General features: G+C 39.0%; 4 protein-coding genes across 8 annotated transcripts; 1 reads left to right on the top strand and 3 right to left on the bottom strand.

The window, feature by feature from the left end:
- Positions 1 to 631: 631 nt before the first annotated feature.
- samm50 (SAMM50 sorting and assembly machinery component) lies at positions 632 to 8,815 on the bottom strand. 2 transcript variants are annotated; one of them, XM_034233308.1, is made up of 15 exons: positions 8,650 to 8,815; positions 7,508 to 7,612; positions 7,283 to 7,384; positions 7,092 to 7,179; positions 6,874 to 6,980; positions 5,674 to 5,804; positions 5,452 to 5,539; positions 4,759 to 4,887; positions 4,582 to 4,653; positions 3,486 to 3,572; positions 3,261 to 3,331; positions 2,340 to 2,407; positions 2,108 to 2,263; positions 1,450 to 1,591; positions 632 to 805 (listed from the first exon to the last, which is right to left on the bottom strand). In XM_034233308.1, exons 1-15 carry the CDS (start codon positions 8,668 to 8,670, stop codon positions 760 to 762), a joined length of 1,413 nt encoding a protein of 470 aa, XP_034089199.1. In that variant the 5' UTR covers positions 8,671 to 8,815; the 3' UTR covers positions 632 to 759. The 2 variants fall into 2 exon arrangements, with proteins under 2 accessions (XP_034089199.1, XP_034089201.1); XM_034233310.1 differs by having other exon boundaries at positions 2,108 to 2,254.
- A 784-nt stretch (positions 8,816 to 9,599) lies between these two features.
- On the bottom strand, positions 9,600 to 11,084 carry si:dkey-42p14.3 (EF-hand calcium-binding domain-containing protein 10). Its single transcript, XM_034233341.1, has 4 exons — positions 10,966 to 11,084; positions 10,298 to 10,462; positions 9,913 to 10,003; positions 9,600 to 9,804 (listed from the first exon to the last, which is right to left on the bottom strand). Exons 1-4 carry the CDS (start codon positions 11,066 to 11,068, stop codon positions 9,759 to 9,761), a joined length of 405 nt encoding a protein of 134 aa, XP_034089232.1. The 5' UTR covers positions 11,069 to 11,084; the 3' UTR covers positions 9,600 to 9,758.
- Positions 11,085 to 11,861: 777 nt separating this feature from the next.
- cunh12orf73 (chromosome unknown C12orf73 homolog) lies at positions 11,862 to 14,291 on the bottom strand. Of its 3 annotated transcripts, none has more exons than XM_034233336.1 (3): positions 14,151 to 14,291; positions 13,506 to 13,625; positions 11,862 to 12,363 (listed from the first exon to the last, which is right to left on the bottom strand). In XM_034233336.1, the coding sequence occupies exons 2-3, from the start codon at positions 13,611 to 13,613 to the stop codon at positions 12,241 to 12,243; spliced, it is 231 nt and encodes a 76-aa protein (XP_034089227.1). In that variant the 5' UTR covers positions 13,614 to 13,625; positions 14,151 to 14,291; the 3' UTR covers positions 11,862 to 12,240. The 3 variants fall into 3 exon arrangements, with proteins under 3 accessions (XP_034089227.1, XP_034089229.1, XP_034089228.1); XM_034233338.1 differs by having other exon boundaries at positions 13,506 to 13,622; positions 14,151 to 14,288; XM_034233337.1 differs by having other exon boundaries at positions 14,147 to 14,282.
- A 966-nt stretch (positions 14,292 to 15,257) lies between these two features.
- On the top strand, positions 15,258 to 21,152 carry ddias (DNA damage-induced apoptosis suppressor). 2 transcript variants are annotated; one of them, XM_034233317.1, is made up of 5 exons: positions 15,258 to 15,610; positions 16,093 to 16,254; positions 17,752 to 17,851; positions 17,961 to 18,253; positions 19,117 to 21,152. In XM_034233317.1, exons 1-5 carry the CDS (start codon positions 15,489 to 15,491, stop codon positions 20,780 to 20,782), a joined length of 2,343 nt encoding a protein of 780 aa, XP_034089208.1. In that variant the 5' UTR covers positions 15,258 to 15,488; the 3' UTR covers positions 20,783 to 21,152. The 2 variants fall into 2 exon arrangements, with proteins under 2 accessions (XP_034089208.1, XP_034089209.1); XM_034233318.1 differs by lacking the exon at positions 15,258 to 15,610 and having other exon boundaries at positions 16,122 to 16,254; positions 17,936 to 18,253.
- The last annotated feature ends 689 nt before the right edge of the window (positions 21,153 to 21,841 follow it).

Below are 21,841 nucleotides of genomic sequence, written 5' to 3'. Positions count from 1 at the left end.
TGATATACAACAGAAAGGTATTCAATGTTCATATTTAAGAAGCTCAACATACACCCCAGCACGTGCACTCCGCTCTGCATCAGCCAAACGGCTCGCTGCACCCGCACTGCGAGGGGGACCCAAGTTCCCATCAGCAAAAACACGTGGGTTTGCTATCCTGGCTCCTAAATGGTGGAATGAGCTCCCCATTGACATCAGGACAGCAGATAGCTTACACACCTTCCGGCGCAGACTGAAAACTCATCTCTTTCGACTCCACTTCGAGCGATAGAATTACTAACAAAGCACTTATATACTAATAAAGGACTGGCTTACCTAAAGCCAGTTGAGTAGCACTTGAAATGTTTTGGCTCTATGAAACCTGATGTACTTATATGATTCTGTTTTCTTCAAGTTTGTATCTTCTTGGTCGAACGCACTTATTGTAAGCTCAATGTAATGTTTTTTTTTTCCTTTCCTAATCAATTAATTTAGCAATTATTCAAAAATGTAAATACAATTTGCTGGTATACGACTTACAGATATGTATCTTGTGACATACTCTGGTTCATTCATGAGAACATTTAAACTAAGTGAAGGAGTCAAATCTGAGACTCGGAGTATTTGACCTCTGAAATTACCCGGTGCAAAAATCAGTGCAAACACTTTTATTGAACTAATTAGTCGTAACAACAATTCTGTACAAGCAACTTCCTGTTTCTGCCATTAAATAATGCTGATACAAAACAAACAAAGTTCTACATCCAAAGAAGTGTGGATTCACAGGAAGCGGATTCCTGCTCCGAACTGGACGCCGTCACAGATCCTGCAGGGAACGGAGGAAACGGTTCAAATACAAATAAAAGAATATCAAGAATCAGACTTTCTGTATGGAGTTGTAAGGTACTCGTATATAGTCAGTGTCACGATAGCTAATCAATGTAATGCTGCGCACGGGGCCAGAAACTAAAACATTTAAACCACCTATACAATCGAGTAGGTTTGCTCAGCTTAGGGTACTCTGTGCTTAGAATATCTGTTATGCTTTATTTTGCCAGAAGACGGAGCTTTCCCACGAGGAACTGAAAGTGAAATTATACTACCTTCAAAGCCACCATTGAGAAAAACAGTAAAGACAAGTTTCCCTTACTGGTGGCAAGATACAGCCGAGAACATATTCTGAATATAGTGTATACTTAGACTTACTTAAATATAGTGATTTTGTTTAATTGACATATCTGAGAATTGTTGATTTGTTTTCTGTTGCTACGGCAGGACTGTCAATTAATAATAGACCGACTATTGACATTAAACAAACCCACTTCAGTCATCAGGTGCAAGCTTGACAGTGCTCAATATTTCCTGCATTACTGACACATGTAAACAGATGTGAGGCTCACTTTCAGAGGTAGAGAGCCCACCTGTCCAGGCAGTTTCTGTGTGATGGTTTGTTTCCTCAGCAGCTCTTACCTGTCTCCGCTCTGGACTCCCATGGGAATGCAGTAGTTCAGCTCCAGCCTGGCGATGTTCCCTAGACGTAGCACGATGCCCACTCCGTACGACCAGCGGATGCATTCTGCCAGTTTCTTCAGGTGAGCTTTTGGCCCCTCACCTGAGTGAGAAAAAAAAAAAAGTTTTCATTTCTGAATGTATCATATTGCTTTCATCATCTATTTCTACTACACTCCACACCTTCCAAACCAGAGGGTATAATACAAATTCAACCTAGGGCTGGGCTATACTCTGTTATTACACAAGTTAGTTTAATACTCGATTCTGATTGGTCAATTTGGACATTCCAGAGGTTGTTCATTTTCAATAACAGACCACTGCTAAGGAGAACAGACCGTTGCTAATGAGGATCAAGGGACTATGTAAAGAGTTAAATAAATGTAACGTCAGCTGTGGATAACTAACATATATATTTTCTACATCAGAAAACACCATAGAATCATTTTTGAATATTATTTTATATTCACGTCAGGATCCCGCTCACCTGGTGGTCAGTTTTCATGAATGACCGCCTCTCTGCACATTGTCCCCTACTCCATATTGTGATACAAGACTAGATATCACGATAGCATGAACCCAAAACATTACAGAGGTGCTCGTTCTGTTATCTTCTCACCATAGTTGAGGTTACAGAGGTTTCCGGCGTTGAGGAAGAAGTGCGTCCTGAAGAGATCCCCGAAGCCCCCCTTGCCCGGTCTGAAGGGCAGAGGGGTGTAGAGGTGCAGCCCCCCCGCCCAGTAGCCCTCTCCTCCCAGGTAGTCTCCTGCCACATCAGTAATCAAAGCACACAACATTTAAATAACCATCAAACTCCAACGTTCACCAGCTCAGAGAGGGTAAGGTCTCACCTTCACTCTGCGGACCCAGACTGTACATACTGAACCCTCGGATGCTGGTGGGGCCGCCCAGATAGAACCTAGGAGGACCACAGAAACACATACATTTCCACATGTATATTTTCCACGTATATATATCTTTTATTTTTTTACTTTTTAATGCCATTTTATTTCAGAAATATTTTGGACTGTTTATTTCTTATGTCATAATTTCTCTTATGTACATTGCCTTGTTTTTATGCTGCTGCAACGCAAACATTTCCAAAATTGGGATCAATAAAGTACCTATCGTCTAAAACATACGATATATACAGTTATGGGTTTCCAGTTGTGTTAATATTCATATTATTATATGCTTTTGCAACAGTCCCATGCCAATAAAGCCACATGGAATTGAATAAATGAAAACGAAAAATGGGAAATAAGTACTTTTTTAAAAATTGAATATAGTTTTCTCCATTGCAGCAATTTGCCTAAAATTGCCTAAATTGTGCAAAGTTGTACTCCCTAAAGATATAGGTCAGAAAATGCTGATATTTTTAAACCAAGTCTTTTGAATCTGGCTAAATGTACTGTTTTATAATTCTTTGGTTTGCCATACATCCTTATTTATGATCTTTGTCATAACGGTACTTAGAAATCATAAAAAAGGAACTCCCTAAAACTACAAAACTTGCCTTAAAATAATCCCTTATTTAAGTTTTCTTCAATATCAAAGTATTCCAGAGATGTCTTACCGTACACGGGTACTTTGCAAACACAAACTTCTAATAGTTAATTTCGTCAACACTTTTGGTGTGAATTTGGTAGAATGTAAAACAAATACAGGCAAAAAAACTGGGCTTATGTTGTTTTGAGTGCCACGACTTAAAGACACTGGTCTCATGCATATCGTAATAGTTTATAATAATGTGGTGCATTTTGTTTCTGTACCTGTCTGCTATGCTTGTTGGCTTGTCCCCAATGGGCAGCAGCAGACCCCCCCACATTGAAGCAGAAAGGACCTGGAGGAGAAAAGGGTTTAATAAAGTGAATTTATCTGCCAACTAAAGCCTGAATATGCTACTGGAGTCATTTATTAGGATCTTGAAACCCAGAGAAAACATAAAGCGCTTTTAAAAAAAAGCTTTTCTTTTTGTAAATGAATGTGAATCTCACCGAGTCCCAGTAGAGTGTTTTGTTGAGCTGGATCTCAAAGTCCTCTTTCAGGAAACTGGCGTCTCCTCCGGTGTAACCAGCAAGTTCCTACACATCAGAAACAACAACAGAAACGTCAACCTGGTCCACATGAACAGTCGTATTGTTTTTTATATTTAACTTAAAAACTAGAATTACCACCCAGTTAATGCAGTTGCAGTTTAGATTACTTTTCTGCCCAAAATGTCATGGTATCAATTCATCCCACTAAACGTTTCTGTAAGATTGTCAGTAGCACATGTATTCAGGAGTGACGGACAAAAGCATGTTTTGTTAGTGTCACAGTGACCATTGATTGGCAAAATGTAATTAGTTCATCCTTGGACGTTTGAGCATTCACAGGTTGGGCAAGACGGGAAACCTTAAAGGTCACCTATCATGCTATTTTTAGGCAATAGCATAGGTCTCAGATGTATAAAAAATGTCTATGAAGTGTTTAGCTCAAAATACCAAACAGATCACCCATTCTGGCCATGCCTCATATCCCTCTATTTCACTTCCTGTTTCAAAAGTGCTGATTTGGGGTATAAAAATTGATAATAAAAAAGGAGGGGGCTGAGCTCATGCGGGACCCGGCAGCTACTGTCTAAACTAAATACTGCCGTGATGAAACGCCATATCATGGATTATCAAGGATTCTCTCTGAAACAGTATGGAGCTCAAAGGCTTTCTCTCTTGCCGGTTATACCACAAGGTGAGTTCCTTTTTATTTCCTGCTTCTTCACACACATGCTCTCCAGTACAGGTTAGCTCTGAGTGTTAGCGATGCTAATGTAAACACGACCATATTACGTCCAAAACAGTCGGGCATTGTTTCTGATAGCAACGTTTCTGATAGGGCCGTGAGTGTAAGCCAGCCTACATTTCCGATATTACGTCATATCGGACGCAAATCTGGATCAACTCCGTTGTAGCCCCGTTTTTAGAGATTTGGGTACGGAGGAAAAGAGAGAGGGTACCGGGGACACATATTTATGTATAAAAAGTGCATTTTGCATGATAGGTCCCCTTTAAAATATACTCATAAAAAGCTCTTGTTCTGTGTTAAACGACTAACCTGATGGATCTTTAACAGGCCGCCTTTCCTGGGAAGGATGGAGGAGTTTCTCGTGTCGATGACCATAGAGTGCTGAAAAACAAAATGACACCAATCACACATAAATCCTGGTTTATCACCCACTATATTCCCAAGCCTACAGTCAAATCATTTGAATATAAAATGAGAGGGAAATACCGAGAGAGAGGATTTGAGGGAGTGGCCGCTCTCCTCCCGGACGGCGAAGGAGGCGGTGCGAGCGAGACAGCCGAGCTCCCTCCACACCCCCTCCCACTTCAGGGTCTGGCTGGTCTTCCACAAGGGGAACTGAGGGAGGGGAAATGGTTATAAGACGTGAGTTACTTTGGTACAGATCACATGCATTATCGTACATTGTTTGTAACACAGCATCTATTGTGTCATTAAATGGCTCTCTGAGAGGCTTCTGTTGATAGACCTCTTTATTATTCCATCCATTAAATCTGTCCTAAATGGAAATTGGAAAAAGGGATACACTCTCAGCTTGGAATATTAATTGATCCCTCCAAAACTAAAGAATAAGAAGCCAATTCCTTAAGACTTTGATGATTTGAAATGTTCTTGGTTACAAAACTGACTCTAAATTTCACTTTTCAAAAGTCTGTAGTCTGATCGTCATCAATGGGACCCTACTTGTTAAATAAAGTTTTAACGAAGAATGTAAGAAAACCAAGTCCAAACTCTTTTTTAAAGAGCCAACCCCCAGACTTCTTAGTACTTTACAAATCACTGTACTGCCTTCTAGTATGACTCTTTGTGGCTCAGTTAACTTACACAGAATTTGTTTTAGAAAAAAGGTTTTAACTGCGCAAAATGAAATAAATAGACACATGAATAGAAATAAGTATTTACGCTCATTTCTCCAGAGATGCCTCGATCCGTCTCCCTCAGTGAACTCCAGGGAAACTGACCCGTTACTTTGTACATGTTGAGTGTGATGCTGGAAAAGGAAAATAATTAAATGTCAACACCTGGTTACAGTTCCTTTGAGATCACAACATATACCCATCTCTCTAAAGACCATACTATGTAGTAAGTCAATTAGACATAAAAACATTCTTTTTTATGTCTTACTTGCGTTCAAAGTTCCCAGGTTGGGGTTTGAAGAAGGACAGACCGTAGGACGTCTCTTTGGTGCCGTAGGAGAACTGGAAGTTCATCTTCTCTGCTCGACCCAAAACATTAGGTAACTTCAGGCCCAGTACCTGAAAACAAAGCGGGTTTGATGATTACGGTTTCAATGGTGTATTCAGAGGCATCCAAACCTTTAAAAAGATCACATGCAAAAGACATTTGAACACAAAAGGCCTCCAAAAATAAACACAGTAACAGTGAAATCTCATCGCGATAAAATAACCCAGTGCGACAAACTTAAATTCATATCAAATTACCTTTACAGAAGACATTGGTAATCCAGTTTATTTCATTCAAAATATGTTTATATGCAAGTATGCACATTAGGGTGGTCCTTAAAATTGAAAGTGGGAAAGTCTACGCTCCAACCCCCAGAATTAATTCGATTAGTCAAGAAAACTCCTGGTTTTTGTGTTCCTCAATCTGACAACATGTACCCCTCCCTCATCAACCTTGAAGTGTAGCCTCAGTTGCAGCACCGTGGCAGCCCAGGTTGATGAGGGAGGGGTACATGTTGTCAGATTGAGGAACACATCCACCAGGAGAGTTTTCTTGACTAATAGAATGAATTCTGGAGGTTGGAGCGTAGACTTTCCCACTTTCAATTTTAAGGACCACCCTACTGAGGCTAAACTTCAAGGTTGATGAAGGAGGGGTAAATGTTGTTGGAATTTGAATAAAATTCACCAGGAGAGTCATCTTGACTATCATAACAAATTCTGGTGGTTGGGGCTTAAAATAAATGAATTCGGAAATGTACATGGCACTAAGGACCACCCTAATGCACATTTAATTTTACAGCACATTTCAACAACAATGCAATTTATGTTTTGTACTTGTGTTTCTCTTATTATCCTAAGATACTCTTATGTTTGGCTGTGAATAAGTTTGGCTGTGAAAAAGAAATATTAGGGAGAAAGGGGCAGGTCATATAAGTTTATTTTCTTCTCCCTGCTCCTTTTTGGTCAATGGTGTGTTTATAGAGACATCTTTTGTTAACAATTATTATACATTAAGTTTTGCATACCATGAACGGAACAAATAAAAATGAAATGCAAAGTGCTTAAGTAAAAAACATTGAGCATTAAGATATAGTGCAAAAGAAAAGCATTTGAAAGTGACATTGATCATATTGCTCACCATGCTTCCTTCATTGTTCCCGACCATGGTGTTGTAGCTGCCGGTCATCCGCCTCAGCTCGGTGACTTCAAACGTCACATCGAGGCCGTTGGGAAGAGCACCGTCACCTGAGGAGAAGAGAAAAAACATGGTTGTTTGGTTTAAAATAACAAGTCAGATATCTTGAGATTGTGTATGTAACAACTCTAGTCTGATATCAGTGCAGTGATTGGCTGTACCTCTCGATGTGTCGATAACAACTTCAACTTTTCTGAAGATACCGAGGCGCAGCAGCTTCTGTCGGGCTTCATGGGACTTTCGCATCACCTGCACAACAAATGAAGTCATGTTTTTGAAGCTTGTTTCAGTTACTCAGAGGCCTACAACTAAAGAATCATTGGGTAGTTCGGCTGTATCAACGTGCACCTACATCTATCAGGTTCTTTGCCCGGAAAACTTCTTTGATTTCATACGTCAACAAGTCATCCTTCGTTCTTCCGAGCCCATCTATGTGAACTTGTTGAACGACAACCTGAGAAGGAGACAGACAGCGTTAGGAATACAGAGAAGACAAAGAACAAAATATGGATAATAATTTTGCAAGTAAAATAAACACTTCTGGTGTATTTAATGCCTGCAACATAACACATCTTACATTCTTGTTTTCGAGGACTTCTTGCTTCTGCTCGATCTCAGGAGCCTCGATGTCGTCAGGATGGACCCCGAGCTCCGGCCCTCGCATGGGCAGAGGGTCCAGGCTCTGCCGCACAACATATTGGGAAAAACATTTTAGTGTTTAATGAATTAGAAGAAGTTAAATAAGATGCTACGAAAACTCAAGGTGTTTTTCTGGTAATGTTAGGTGTTTACTATTGCTTTATCTGCAGATGTTATTCTCCATTATTGGATCAATTGCTCTATAAAGTGTCTCAAGACATAGTTCAGGATGACATCTTCAAATGTCTTCTTTACTGTTCAATACCATTACCCAAATATATTAAATAAACAACAAAATAATAGAGATAAAAGCAGCACATTCTGACATTGGAGAAGCTAGATCCAGGAAATGTTGAAATACATCAATTAAATGTTTTGAAGTGAAAATAACAATGATCCAAATAGTTGATGAATAGTTTTTCTGTCACAGTGTTACTTGCAGATAAATGACTTGATGCCAAAAGGCCTTATTTTATGATTACTGTGTTGAGATACATTTTAAGACATACCTAATAGCCTCCTAAAACACTTGTCTTTAATTATTCAAAAGCTTAATTGCTATGTGCACAACAGCTTCAGCTCAGATGTTTACAATGCACATCATAAAAACCAAGGCTCCTTCATCAATGCAACAAACAAAGACCTAAAGTATTGCAAGAAAAATGTAAATGTTGTTGTTCTTTTACAAAAATAAAATTATACAAGGCTACATAACACTCCCCTGTATTTTCTATATCATGTCTTTGACTAAAAACAATAAAGACATCTGGTGTAAAACACTAAGAGAGAGGGATGTAATTAACAGTGTGCAGCAACACTACAATGAGTGAAGGAGCCTCTAGCATCTGTCAGTACTCGCAATGGTTTATATCTAAATACACAGCAGTTTAGTTGTGAGACTTAAACTAACTAGCAGGAAACTCATTCAGTGTCTCACCACAGCTCTGAAAGCATAGTTACGGCTTCTTTAATTCACATTATGGGCCTTTCTGCAACTCAGTGGCCGCTCTGCATGTTTTTTGACTGAACACACGGAGAGGTCAAAATGCTGACTAACACGGGTACCGGACTCTTTCTTACCCGGGCGTGGACGGTGCCCATGCTGAGCTCCGCAGGGCGCTTTCCCGGGAAATGTGGTCGAAAGTCTGCGTGGAAAAAGAGCCACAAATTTAACCTACAAGTAACCGGAGCAGAAAGGCGACGAGGCTCCGAATCGGGAGGCGGCTGCCGCGTCACTTCCTGACCACGCCCCTTCTGCTGGGCTGCGTTCAACACGACAACGCTGCAAACCGTTAAGAAATCAATAACAACATCACGTAGAAATACAAGTTTACTATTACTGTGCTCAATATATATTAAATTAAATTAGACTACATTATTATGGAAGGCTTGTTAATCAATTAATACAATAATAAAGAAATGTAGAAGCAAAATAAAAACAAACAACATAAGATGGAAATAGAATAGAATGGGAGGGAGGGATGAAACCCTCTTTAATGGCCACACATGCAGAGCACACAGCACACACAGTGACATCTGTTCTCTGTATTTAACCCATCCTAGTACCAGGACTAGTACTAGGAGCAGTGGGCAGCTATTGTACAGCGCCCGGGGAGCAATGGGAGTGGGGGGTGTCCTGTGCCTTGCTCAAGGAAACCACGGCAGGGCCCAGGAGGTGAACTGGGACCTCTCCAAGTAGCAGTCCACACTCCATATTCAGGTCTGTTCGGGCACTTGAACCGGTGACCCGACGGCTCACACTCCAAGCCCCTACTGACTGAGCCACTGCCGGAAACTGTTATATCTAAATGTATTTCTTTATTATTATTTTATATATTAAGTAATTCTGGGTAGAAGACTTTGTAATCTGATCAGTGGTTTGATTTTAAAACACTAGGAAAGATGTATTTTATTATTGCAATATCAGAGTAAAACTAACCATTTATAGGAGAAACTCCACAAGAATATATAACTGTTGACTTTAGTGTTAAAAAGCTGATGAATACTTGAACAAATACAACCCAAATCAGTACATATTAGCAGTTTAATAACAAAAATGATATGAAATATGCTAAATGTACAAAACACAGATCCACATAAGGCCAAGTGTTAATGAACACATCCAAAATCCATTCCAGTATATTGTGGAATAAACAACACATCCGGTGAGTGGAAAATCACAAAAATGTTCACAGTTGTTCATATGTTGCTGAGCATCTCTGTATGCCTTGCATCCTGTAACAACAAAACAATAAAACAATGACATTGATAATAAAGGGGATTTTAAAATGTTGGTAAATATAGTAATTGCCATGCTGTTTATATGATATAAGCTGCTCTTACGCTTCGGTTTTGAAGGTTTCATGGGATATCCTGTCTTCATTTGCACCGTCAGGACATTCATTAATGTCTTTAATGCCCAGTGTCATCAGAGCTGTGGAGGAAACATCTCTGACTATTTATTTCAATTCATGGTGTCATGTTGCATTTTTCTTAAAGAAGTTAAAATATACACATAGGCAACAGAGTATTAAAAGCAGTATTATTGGTTCTAATAAAGAAAGAATGATTGAAGACCTATAAGCGAAATGCATTGAATTGGTGTTCTCGGTTTACCGGCTTAGACTAATACAGCCAATGTAAATAACATGAGTTCACATTCAAAGTGTGTGCATTGTCAATATCTGTGCACAAAATATACCTCCTAGTGTCCCCTTCCTGTGCTTACCCTGCTTGTATTGGGCAAAAGTAATGTGTTTCTGATTCGTGGGGTCCAGGATCCCAAACACTGCGTCCAGGTTGGCGTTGTTGAACAGATTTGGTCCTTTCATTCTGGTCTGCTGAGAAATCTTCAGCTGCTCCAGCTGCTCGATCAGAAACTCTCTGGGCTTCTCTGAGGAAAACATTCAATCACAAAGAATATGTTTTGTAGTTAATATGGAAAATAAATTGCTTTTCTCATTGTAAAGCTACATTTTAGTGAAAGTTTGCAACAATCAAAAATACTAATAGTCAGAGTAACATACAACTGTACAATATATAGTTAAAACAAATTACAATGCAACCCTATATTAAATTAAATACAATTTGTAAAAGACATCTTGTGTAATTGTGTCCTTTTACAAATCACCCTTAGGGAATGTGCTATGTTTATTGGTTATTATGTGTTTTTAAATCGGTGTATTAACCCTATATTTATTATTCGTATCGACAAACAGACAAGCCAGAAAGAGAAATTATAATCATGCACAGATATGGTTAATACGCTAAAATGAGTGACTTAAAAGTGAACCAAAAACTAGCATGTATTTAAAATCAAGTTAGCTAGCTAGCTTTGCCAAAACATAGCGTTTTTAAGCACAGGGTGTAAATGTTTTGTTCTCTATAAGCTCTAACCGGGTCTGTGGAAGAAGAGCATGCAGCTCAGGTTGTCCAATAGCTCGATAATATTGTGTTTTTTAAGATATTCCGCGGCGTCTTCCTCTCTCTGGGTCGCCATCTTTCCCACTTTTGTTTTGACCTGTTGCTATGATACTGTACGCCAACGTCTAATGGTAAATGGTTGAGGGACGCGCGCACATTTTTTTTACGCATAATCAAATGTAATAAAGAGTTTGTGATGAACTAACAATCTTTAATGAATTTAAACTCTTACGAAGTTTATCCTGTCGTTGAAATGGGACAAGATTAAACAAGTTATATATTCATTAATAACGTGGAAAGTTTGCCATTGTTTTCTATGAATTCGGTATTTTTAAATTGTAAGGTCGTATTACATGTAAGGGACATTATTTTCAATATTACCTTGACATAACATATTTATTTCACAGCTATCTTAAGTGTATTTTTTGTTATCAAGTTGCCTGTATCACTCCAGGACATTGGGGTAAAAAAAGACACAAAATAATTACAATTTAATATGGATTGTAAATTTGATTTCTAACAAAAGTTTTACAGAGTATATTATTTGCAATCTTCCCTGACACCGGTTATAATAGCAGTTAAAAAAACAAACGTGAATTTTGAATGTCCATGTTTGTACTAGTGCTTTCCTTCTTCAAATGTTTTTGAAATATTTTGAGATTTGGTTGAGCAGGGTATACTTGTACTTTTTACTAGTCCTTTTATTAGAGATGTGTCTGTTGTTTGTGTTTGTTTTTAGTGTCAGGGTGGAACCCTTGTCTTTTTCTCTGCAAACAGAATCTACCTACGGGTACAAATAAATAACCTGAAACATATTTTCATGTTTCTCAAAGGTGTCACTCATGTTTACCCCAAAGCAATGACAAAGGTTTAGAGTGATATTTTTTATTATAAAAATGTTGTATATTTAGGGAAAAACCAAACCAAAAGAATGCCTTTTGAGTAGAACAGAATAACTTACAGTTACAGTGTGTTCATGAAGCATTCTCTTACACATTTCATCACTTGGTTTGAAAGTACTAAGACATTCAATAACGATAAATTAACAATAGTTGTATAAAGCAAATCATCTTATTCCAGAGAGGATCCTTATCCCATGGAGCCAGGCGCCAACAGTTTGTTTGCACAGAAAATATCCATTTGCAGATGACCCAGACATGACTTTACTCCCAGGAGAGTGGCAACTTCAAAGATTGGAAATAATGTGCTGATTGAGCGTCCGTCACACAGAGGAAGTGTAATTCCAGATCAGTCCACTTTGTGTTGTGCTTTAAACTCCTCCATCGCAGCAGCAGCAGCTTCTTGTCTGAGTTTGTAGCCCTGCAGCTCCGTTATGAGCTCCCCGGGCTTTGGAGGTGTCTCTGGTATACTCTGAAAGATACAGATAAAACAGTAAGTAATGTTACACATACACTGAAGGAGTGGGGCTGTTTGGTTGGGTGGTGTTGTGTGTTGTCCTCCCATGCAAAACTGTTTAACTATTGATCATTTGACATCAAATTAATGTATGTTCTGCAGCTACACCACCAACAATCGAAAGGGTGTTTTAACACATCATCACAACAGTAAAAGCCTATCTTTAGTATTGACTTTACCACAGTAGAGAAAAACAGTGAATGAATGAAAACAACTGGACACTGTGAAACACTTTGCGTACTATGTCACATATGTTATGTATTCTATTTTCATTGTTATTTAATTATGAAGTAGGTGGTATTTCTTTAATTATCTTATTTAACCTGGGGCAGGTCATGTGATTTTGTGTTCCCATGACAACATATCCATGTGCCAGACTAACACATGTGACAGAACTAGCTACATTTCAAAAGCTTTTTTGTTTGTTGCTAAAGGTAACATTCAAGCCATTTAAGAATGAAAATGCTTACATAACATGTCCTTTATTACATTTAACCTGTTGTGGAAACATGTATTGATCAAATTGATATGAAACAAATGAGACAAACATCGCTGTGACACTGGTGTCGCATCGGGACTTTAACCCTAAACGTTCACAGTAAACCCAAAGTGACATATATGCACAATTAGAAATATTATTATGATCTGCTCAGTTAATTTAGCTGATTCAATTATATTGAGTTAATATGTTCTTATTCTTCAATTCAAAGAATGTTCAAACAAATTTAAACCAAAAAAATCATCCTCATTAATGAAGTTATATATAAGAGTTATTTTACCATTAAAGTGGACATATGTCACATTTCAGATATTTGACACTAGGGGGGGTTCTTGTCAGAAATGTGTTCTAGGTGGTCTATTTGGTCTAAATTATGTTCCCCTTAATTTTCCCAAAAGTAGAAATGGGTCCGGGTTCTTATGGGTTAAAATGTATTTTTTGTCATATCCTTGTTTTGTGTTAATTGTCAATGTCATGTGAGGCATTCAGTGCATAACGTCTTCATTGTAAACCACTTTCAGCTGCATTTCTTGTATACAAAGTGCAATACAATGACGTTTATATATTTGTAATCTCTATGTAATCACTCTTTCTTTACCAGATCAGGCAGGTAGTACTGATGGACGAGCTGTGCTCCTGCAAACATGGACAGCATACTGGCACCAAGCATCCTCAGGTACCGAGGCCAAGACACACCAGCTGGCATCTTTACAGACTTCTGGAAGAAAGAGAGGGAGATATTATATTAGTAAACAAGTCAAAGCAGACTAACATAGATGCTTTATTTGTTGCATGTAGTTTTTACAGTACATGTATTTATCTATAATGTATGACAGAAAGAGGCATCTGTTTTTGTTTGCTCCCCTTTTTTAAAAATTGGTGCCAAGTCAAATGTGCTGTTTTCTTGCTAAGTTATAGGTGCTGTTAAAATGTAAAATAATGCCACAATCAGGAGCTAATCATATAATGAGATAGTGTTATTGATCACAAATTGGATCCTGTATAGAGTCTTTACGGGTATGCGTTACAATAAGGGATTTCTAGCAAAGTAAAAGTCACTATTTGAATAACATATACATGCATGTACAAATGTCTAACAAGTACAACTTAAAATATGATTAATAACCACCAGTACATTAAACCCAGTAACAGGGAACTGCTGTCAATGTTTGCCCTGATGTCACAGTTAGCATGGCTAGAAGTTAGAAAAACAATAAAGGGTGAGCAATCGACACACACTTACATCTAGTGACGCTGGTTAGTCCTTTTCAGTTCCTTTAACTGTAATTTAAAGAAAAGACAGCACTGAAAAGCATATTTTCAACACCTTAAACCCTAATGTCTGTCATTGGGACAAGAAGGCAGGTCATGCTGTTTAGCTAACACAAAGATATGTTAAAATTATAGAGACAGTTCACTCTGCACATTTTTACGGATACCACAGAAATTGCGTTTTCTGTCGCCTGTTTGTACATTTGTAGGCTCAGCTTTTAGGTGAATTATTATGCCTTTTTAAGTTTGAATGGACAACAACCTACTTGTTTTCTGTCCCACCGTTTTAAGACTGGTTTGTGATGTAGACTACATCTTACAATAGCATTTGTGTTGAAGCCAGCTATCGCCCTGTGTTAAAATCGTTCAATTTACATTGTTAATCCAGTTTAAAAGGGATGAGTTGAAAAAATAGTGAATCATATCTGGAATATTATTATTGAATATATATGGTTCAGAGATCAGGTTATAATGTCGACTTTGCAGAATGTTTGTCTATGTTGAACTGGTCCTATTTCTTTACTGCGGAGTGATGCACATTACAAAAATACACCATCTTTGTGTCTGCCTTCTTCTACGGTTTAAATGTGTGTTGGTGCATTCAGAGGAACAAGTATTGCCACCATCTAGCGGTAGTGCAAAAGTAGTTCATCATTGAGTAAATGCAAATCTTTAGTGTTTTACCCATAGACTGTATATATAAAGGTTTTACCTAAATACAAAAAAGAAACAGAAATCAAGAAATGTGTACCTTCGTCTCATTTGATCTATTTGGTTAAATCAGTTAACTTCTGTTCACTGATTTAACAAAATAGATCAAATGAGACGAAGGTACACATTTTTAGGTGTTTATTTTGGAATTTCCAAGTGAACAATTGTATTGTGGGATGTGTAGCGAAAAAGTGTCCCTTATAAGGACATAGAACTACAGTAAAATAGTAACTGAAAGATCCAGAAATACAATTTTAATATTATATTTCATTATTAGCATTTAATAATTCAGTTGTTCACCTCCTGTCCGCTAGGAGGCAGCACTGCTTCTCCCAGCAGCTCTCTAACCGCCAGGATTCAAAACAAGTAGAAGGACAAGTTGGGGCAAAAAGGGAGGGCAATGTTTTTATTTAGTTCAAGAGACGTTTACAGTCAGAAAGTGACTATTTTTGCGTTATTTCTATTTTAATTAATAAGTGTTGTTTCATGAAAGTTTCTTCCGTTATAATTAAGTAAATATAACACTTCATCCGTATTGTAAGAAGTGTTAGTTAGCCTCAGGTTAGCATGTTAGCTGCAGAGTAGCTTCAGTCACTTCATGTCTGTTAGACGGGCTCTGGTGGATTGTGCTGTGTTGTCTCTGACAGATGCATGTGTGTTTTATCCGAGCTGTAAAGGCTGCTTCTCGAGGATTGATGTTCAACAGGAGGACACGACGAGGTAAAATCACAAACAAACACAAAACAACACTTATTTCCTCTGTGAAGGAGACATGCTGGGTCCAATTGATTGTATTTTTAAACATTACTGCGACTAACAACCCTAGACCGAGATCACTTAAATAGCAGAGGTGAAATGCAGAAGTGGAAGAAGTAGTGGAAGTCAAACTTAAGTAAAATCAGTGGTAACTAAGTACATGCACTCAAGTAATGTGCTTTTTGAGAGATGTGTACTTTACTTGATTCATTTAATTACATTTCTTGCCACTTTGTACTTCTACCCCACTACAATTCAAAGGTAAATAGTGTACTTTTACTTCACTACATTTATTTAATATCTTTAGTTACTTTGCTGACATTTACTGTATCTAAGTTAGCTCAAAGGCAAAACACATTCATGTATTTCTACAATGCTCAGTTAACTTGTTATTACCCATCTATAAATCTCTCTCACATTGAGTGTCTCCTCTTCTGTCCGCTCAGATGCAGATGCTCTAAGTGTGGTTGCAGCTGTCTGAGGGAGCAGGTGGAGTACAGATACCGTCTCTCTCTGAGAGTCGCCCGGGACACCTGCATATTTGGAATAACAGTATTTGGAGGCTGCTTGAACCAATTCTTTGGTATTCATGCGAGTGGTTTACAGAGGTGAGAACGGACAACATATCTGTCAAGCAACTCCACACTTCAGCTATATAAACTTCCATCAGTGTTGTATACATACTAAGTGTGGCGGTTATATTCCCAATGAATAGGTTGCCACAGTGACGCGTCCTAAAACCCGGAAGTAAGTTAGCATTTTACCACTTCCGGTTCCTTCGACAAAAAGCAATGCAATTTCTCCATAGGATTTTGGAAAATAGCTCGAAATAAGGTCTGTGGTTGACACACATTGAAGAGACAGATCACGTTTTGTTCAGCCGGATAATATCCACATGTTTACCCTACTTTTATAATTTTCATGTAAACATGTGGATATTATCCGGCTGAACAAAACGTTACCCGTCTCTTAAATGTGTCTCAACCACAGACCTTATTTCGAGCTATTTTCCAAAATCCTATGGAGAAATTGCATTGCTTTTTGTCGAAGGAACCGGAAGGAGTTTACTTCGCGTCACTGTGGCACTCAGGCGAAGTCACGCCCATCTACTTCCGACCCATGGGACCTTATTTCGGAAAAATTATGTATTGAAGTCAATGGAGAGAGAAAGATTATCTTTTGACCCCGTTTGAATTGTGCCACGAATTACACATATGATGTTTGTCAATTTAAAAAATAATTTCCATGTCAAAAAAGTCAGTTTGTCGTAAAACTGTTGAAATATAAGACTATGGAAAATCCGCAACTAGAAAGACTACAAATCCCAGAATCCTGGTCCCGCATGCTGGCTCTTACGGAACCGACTCACTCCCCTTGTGTGTATGCACAGCTCTCAACGTGCCCAGACTTGGAGTGATTTTAACCTCTTTTCATACTTTTCGCCTCATTCTGTGGTGCGAGATGGGAGATGTAGTTCATTGAGCGATTTCACACCAAAAAAAGTGTTACTTCACAGTTTTACGACACATTTTTGACTTGCAAAATTATCTTTTAAATTGACAAACATCATATGTGTAATTCGTGGAACAATTCAAACGGAATCGAAAGATAACTTTTCTTTCTCCATTGACTTCAATACATAATCTTTCCGAAATAAGGTCCCATGGAGCTCCCCGGAAAGAGAGGGACTTCGCCGGCCGCTCTGAGTATCAACATCTTGTAGGTTTGAATTTGACACTTGTTTGTAGTCTTTCAGTTTCGCCTGCCAATTTATGTACTTACTTTATACATGACTGTATTATATATAGCACAAAAACACACTTTGTTTTAAGTATTACTCGTCAGATACTATCTTATAAGCATTCTTTTTTGCACTAATCTTAGTTGGTACGACATTAGTGAACGTTTTTCTGTCAGGTGTGATGTAACATTACATTACATTGTTTTATAACGGCTCTAAAACAGCGTTGGGAACCCTGTGTTCCAGAGGATTCATGTGACCAGGGTTAAGTTACTTTTCACTGAACTCTTTTCCGGTTCAGTGAAAAGCAGTGTGGCTTTCTTTAGTTTCTGTATGATACATGATATGTAATGTATTGTTGTAGGTTGGTGCAGAGTTTGGATGGAGCATCAAACAGATCCACGTTTCTGGAGAAGGCTGTGAAGGACTGCTTCATTGGGAGGCATTTCATCTTTGGTATTAAGGTACAATTGCAATTAGGATTTTGAACAACATGTCCAAATTGTGTGTTTTATTGAATGTCATGTATGTAGTCTTCTTGATCTCAGCGGTTCCTGTTCTTGTGTCCTTCAGGAATCAGGAAGTGGACCCTGGTTGGGAGAGCCTGCTGCGAATGGCTCCAGCAGTAACGCTCACTTTATTGCCAGTCAGATGATTCTCCCCAACGCTGCGGGCCTCTCAGGCTACTCTGTGGTCAGTTATTATCGGACCCTTCTTCAGAGAGCTGCAGAATATGAGCGGGGATCCTCTGATCCCAGCAAAGCCCCCGGACCCCAGACCCTGCTGCTGGTCCCTGAACATTTTCCAAGCAGCTTCAATAACACAACACTAAATGTCTCAGGTCTTTTATCCCAGTCATCTCAAAGGTAAGGACATTAAGAAGCCACTGATAACTAAAGTATCTATCTGATAATTGTCAGTTTCTGACTCTAGCGACCAGACACTAATACCAAATAATTAGAAATAAGTGAGATGGATTTATCTGAAATGGATAATCCAACATGTTTTGTAAGAGTTATATTAAACAAATATGTTAAAACAGGAATTGGCAGGGCTGTCTCATCATGGAGGGGTCAATGTGCCTGTACGTACACCATGTTTATTATTTGGAACAATCTTTATCTGTCTATACCATGGATGTATAATAAGAACTGGATACAGCGTGGGAGGCGGGGTCTCGTTCGTTCCTATGAGAGCTGCTCATTGGCGCATGAAGACAAAATGGCATGCCTGGCTGTCGGAGCAGAAGAACCCGTATGTGCGCTCACAGAGCATGCGCCCCTTCAGCCCCGCCCCCTGAGCTCCCACTCTCGGCTCACTAGAATGAATGGAGACAGAAAATAAATCTAGATTCGGGTTTTAGTGCATTTTACAACTTTAAGGACCGAATGATTATAATAAGGGCTATAAAATAGTTCATACTGGGTAGTTTATTTAGTTTAAAAAATAATATCCGCTGATTTACAGACGTCTCTTTCTCGATGTTAGTCAATGGGGAAAAGTCTTTCTGGGCCGGGTGACGTCACGGACTGATACGGAAGTTGTAATACCGCCGTTTGGACACTACGAATGTTTTCATCAGACTCCGGCGCACTTCTTGGGGGCTTGGTCTATAAATCCTGTTATTTATTTATTCAAAAGTAGAGATTTCTCAGTGTCAAGTGGTGGGACTGAATACATTGTTCACCTTTAAGACATTTCATGACAGTTGCTATTGTTTTCATCCTAGTTCACAGAACCAAGACAGCACCCTTTCTCCAACCCCTCCATGGCAACAATCCCTAGGACTAATTACCTCATCAGCAGAGCAGGAGGAGAGCTGCAGCACTCAGGAGGGCAGAGAGGAGAACAGCCGACACACATTCAAAAACACAACACCACATCCTGCTCCGAGAGGCAGCTGGGGGAACCAGGAGGAGAGAGGTCGCGAGCGCACTCCTTCCAAAAGTCCATCATTTGCAGAATCCCCCAGTTCATCCATTGAGAAAGCTGTTGGAAACACCCCCGTCAGAGACACTTGGTTCAGTCCTCCCCCACCTGGCCTGAACAGATCCAAGACTAAGGAGATTTCTACCGGAGATCTCACCAAATCCTTTCTGTCCAGCTCCTTGGCCTGGGAGGATTTTCCTTTCTCTGAGAGTCTTATGGAGTTTTTAAACAAGGAACACAAAGATTGGGACGTTGTTAGTGAAGCAGAGCCACATTTAAACGTACAGAATCAGAAAGAAACAGAAAGAAACAACCTGGAAGTCCGTTCACCGATCGAGAACGTATCACATAAGTCGCCTTCTGCTCGTCAAAGGAACTCACAGGCGGTTCTGGATATTACAAATACACCTGCGCCGAGTGGAGGTGATTTATCTGACCAGGTACATAAGAGTCCTGTTGGATATTCAAACGAGATTCAAGTCAGAAACATTTGTTCCCCTGAGTGTTATCTGAAAGACGACAAAGCTAGTCTTCTATCTTTTGAAAATGAAGAAGAGCAGCTTGAAGAAGACTCCTACAATTGTTCGGCAGACCTGTTCGGCAGTTCTCTTATAAGCAATATGAACACAAACCAGATCGACACACGTGCAGAAACTAAAAGTACTACTTCAAGGGCGTGCCCACTGCTATCCAAACCAAACCAACAGCACCTAAGCAGTGACAAGGATACGCATTTAACACCAGACAAGGATACGCATTTAACACCAGACAAAGATACACTTGAAACTAAAAAGTGCAATAACAGAGACAGTTTCATTCCAGGCACCATAGAGTTTGACTTCATCCCTCCCTGTCAGTCCACCCCCATCGTAAAAGCAGCTGTGACCGGGTCATTCGCTGAATTCAGTCCTGACAGTCGAGACTCTTCTGCTGCTCACCCAAATCAGTCTGATAAGGGCAGTAACAAGAGAGCCAGTACCACCTCTCCTCTGTGTAACTCAAACAGGTCTAAGCAGCTGTTGCAGTGTGACAGAACGTCCACGAAAGAAAACGTGGAGTGCAGTACGACATCCAGCAGACAGAGCAGCAGATTCACCCCAAAAAGGAGGTTTTGGAAACCAGAAAAGCATAAAGAACATCTACTGGCTCAGCAGCAGCATCATAGTAATTGTGATGTGTCGGACAATGAAGTGATTGTTCCTCCGAGTCCCGCTGCTGAAACCCAGCTGAGTGTGAAGCTCAGGAGGAGACTGCAGACTGAGAACAGCAGCAGTGGTTTGGGAGATTCGAGCAAAAGGCGGCAGGGAGAAAAGGTGAACTATAAAAGGACTCTGTTGGATCAAAACCTGACATCACAGAGAAGTTGTGAGACTGATGAGGGGAGTCTGGATCGATCTAACTGTGACTCCCTTGATGACAACGAGGCCTGTGATTGGTCTAGAGATCTGTTCTCTGACTCGGTCTGAAGGCCTTTGCAAATGGATTATAGAATGAATGTATCTTATAAATGTTTTTAAGCTGGTACACTAAAGATCTAACACATATATGAAATGCTTAGATAGGAGAGAGGCTGTTGAAGGCAGGTCAGGAGAAACCATACCTGTCTCACCGCTTGCTTTGTGCACTTTAAAGGAGGTATTTACCCTTTTATATATACCTTACTCCACACTACATGCCTTCATTGTTGGCCTTGTACAATGTGCCGCCTGTGACACATTGTTGTTTTTATCTGCACTAAATCCTTGGGCAAGACACTTCACCTGAACTTGCTCCTGTGGGTATTGTCCACAGTATCTGACCATTGCATGTATCATATATGTGTAATGTGTGTATATGTAAAGCGCTTTGAGTCATTGATAAAGCGCTATAATAAATGTAAGGAATTATTATTATTATTAAATACTTTCTGCTGCTGCTCTCTGTCCTTAATGATATGTGTATGATCGTGTGAGTATGTGATCAATTAACTGCTTCCACCTCTAAGAACCATTGGATAACACATTTCAAATTGATTGATGATGATTTTTGTATTGCATTTAACCCTTACATGAATTGCTGGTGCCAAAACAAAAAGGAGAGTTTTTCTTTTGGAAGGGTAAACATCAAAATGTACAAGTACATATTTTGCAAAGTGACCCTTTTTTCGGATAATACAAAATATATGATATGACTAGATTATAATTATTGATACATAAATGTTCTTTTCTATATGTTGTCAGTTTAAACCCCCAAAATTAAGGATGTTCATATTATATTTAATACGGAGGCATGACATCTACATATTCAATAGGTTATAAACCGCATTTCTCCCATTTTTGTTTAAAAAATTACTGCGAAATAGATTATTAATTGAAGATTATTGTTATCATTACAGCGAGTATTCTTAATGATAATCTGAATCTGCAAATAAGTAATGTAGATGAATAAAAAGTACAATACTAGCTTCTAAAATGGAGTAGCATAACATGGATTTAAGCAAAACTAAGGTACCCCAAAATTGTACATAATTAAAATGATTGAGTGAA

This window comes from Gymnodraco acuticeps, unplaced genomic scaffold, assembly GCF_902827175.1.
Source record: "Gymnodraco acuticeps unplaced genomic scaffold, fGymAcu1.1, whole genome shotgun sequence".
Classification (NCBI taxonomy): Eukaryota; Metazoa; Chordata; class Actinopteri; order Perciformes; family Bathydraconidae; genus Gymnodraco; species Gymnodraco acuticeps.
The sequence above is the reverse complement of the archived record's forward strand: the minus strand, read 5'-3'. Positions and strand labels throughout refer to the sequence as shown.

Excerpts from the sequence above, each read along its gene's own strand:
- samm50 (XM_034233308.1), bottom strand. The coding sequence starts at position 8,670 with ATGGGCACCGTCCACGCCCGG. Across the intron at positions 6,981-7,091 it reads TGTTATCGACACATCGAGAG|GTGACGGTGCTCTTCCCAAC; the intron begins GTACAGCCAATC and ends TCTTCTCCTCAG. Across the intron at positions 3,332-3,485 it reads AAACACTCTACTGGGACTCG|GTCCTTTCTGCTTCAATGTG; the intron begins GTGAGATTCACA and ends TTTCTCCTCCAG.
- cunh12orf73 (XM_034233336.1), bottom strand. The coding sequence starts at position 13,613 with ATGCCAGCTGGTGTGTCTTGGCCTCGGTACCTGAGGATGCTTGGTGCC. Across the intron at positions 12,364-13,505 it reads AGTACTACCTGCCTGATCTG|AGTATACCAGAGACACCTCC; the intron begins GTAAAGAAAGAG and ends TGTATCTTTCAG.
- ddias (XM_034233317.1), top strand. The coding sequence starts at position 15,489 with ATGTCTGTTAGACGGGCTCTGGTGGATTGTGCTGTGTTGTCTCTGACA. Across the intron at positions 15,611-16,092 it reads CAACAGGAGGACACGACGAG|ATGCAGATGCTCTAAGTGTG; the intron begins GTAAAATCACAA and ends CTGTCCGCTCAG. Across the intron at positions 17,852-17,960 it reads ATTTCATCTTTGGTATTAAG|GAATCAGGAAGTGGACCCTG; the intron begins GTACAATTGCAA and ends TGTGTCCTTCAG.
- si:dkey-42p14.3 (XM_034233341.1), bottom strand. The coding sequence starts at position 11,068 with ATGGCGACCCAGAGAGAGGAAGACGCCGCGGAATATCTTAAAAAACAC. Across the intron at positions 10,463-10,965 it reads GCTCTTCTTCCACAGACCCG|AGAAGCCCAGAGAGTTTCTG; the intron begins GTTAGAGCTTAT and ends TGTTTTCCTCAG. Across the intron at positions 10,004-10,297 it reads TTTTGCCCAATACAAGCAGG|CTCTGATGACACTGGGCATT; the intron begins GTAAGCACAGGA and ends TTTCCTCCACAG.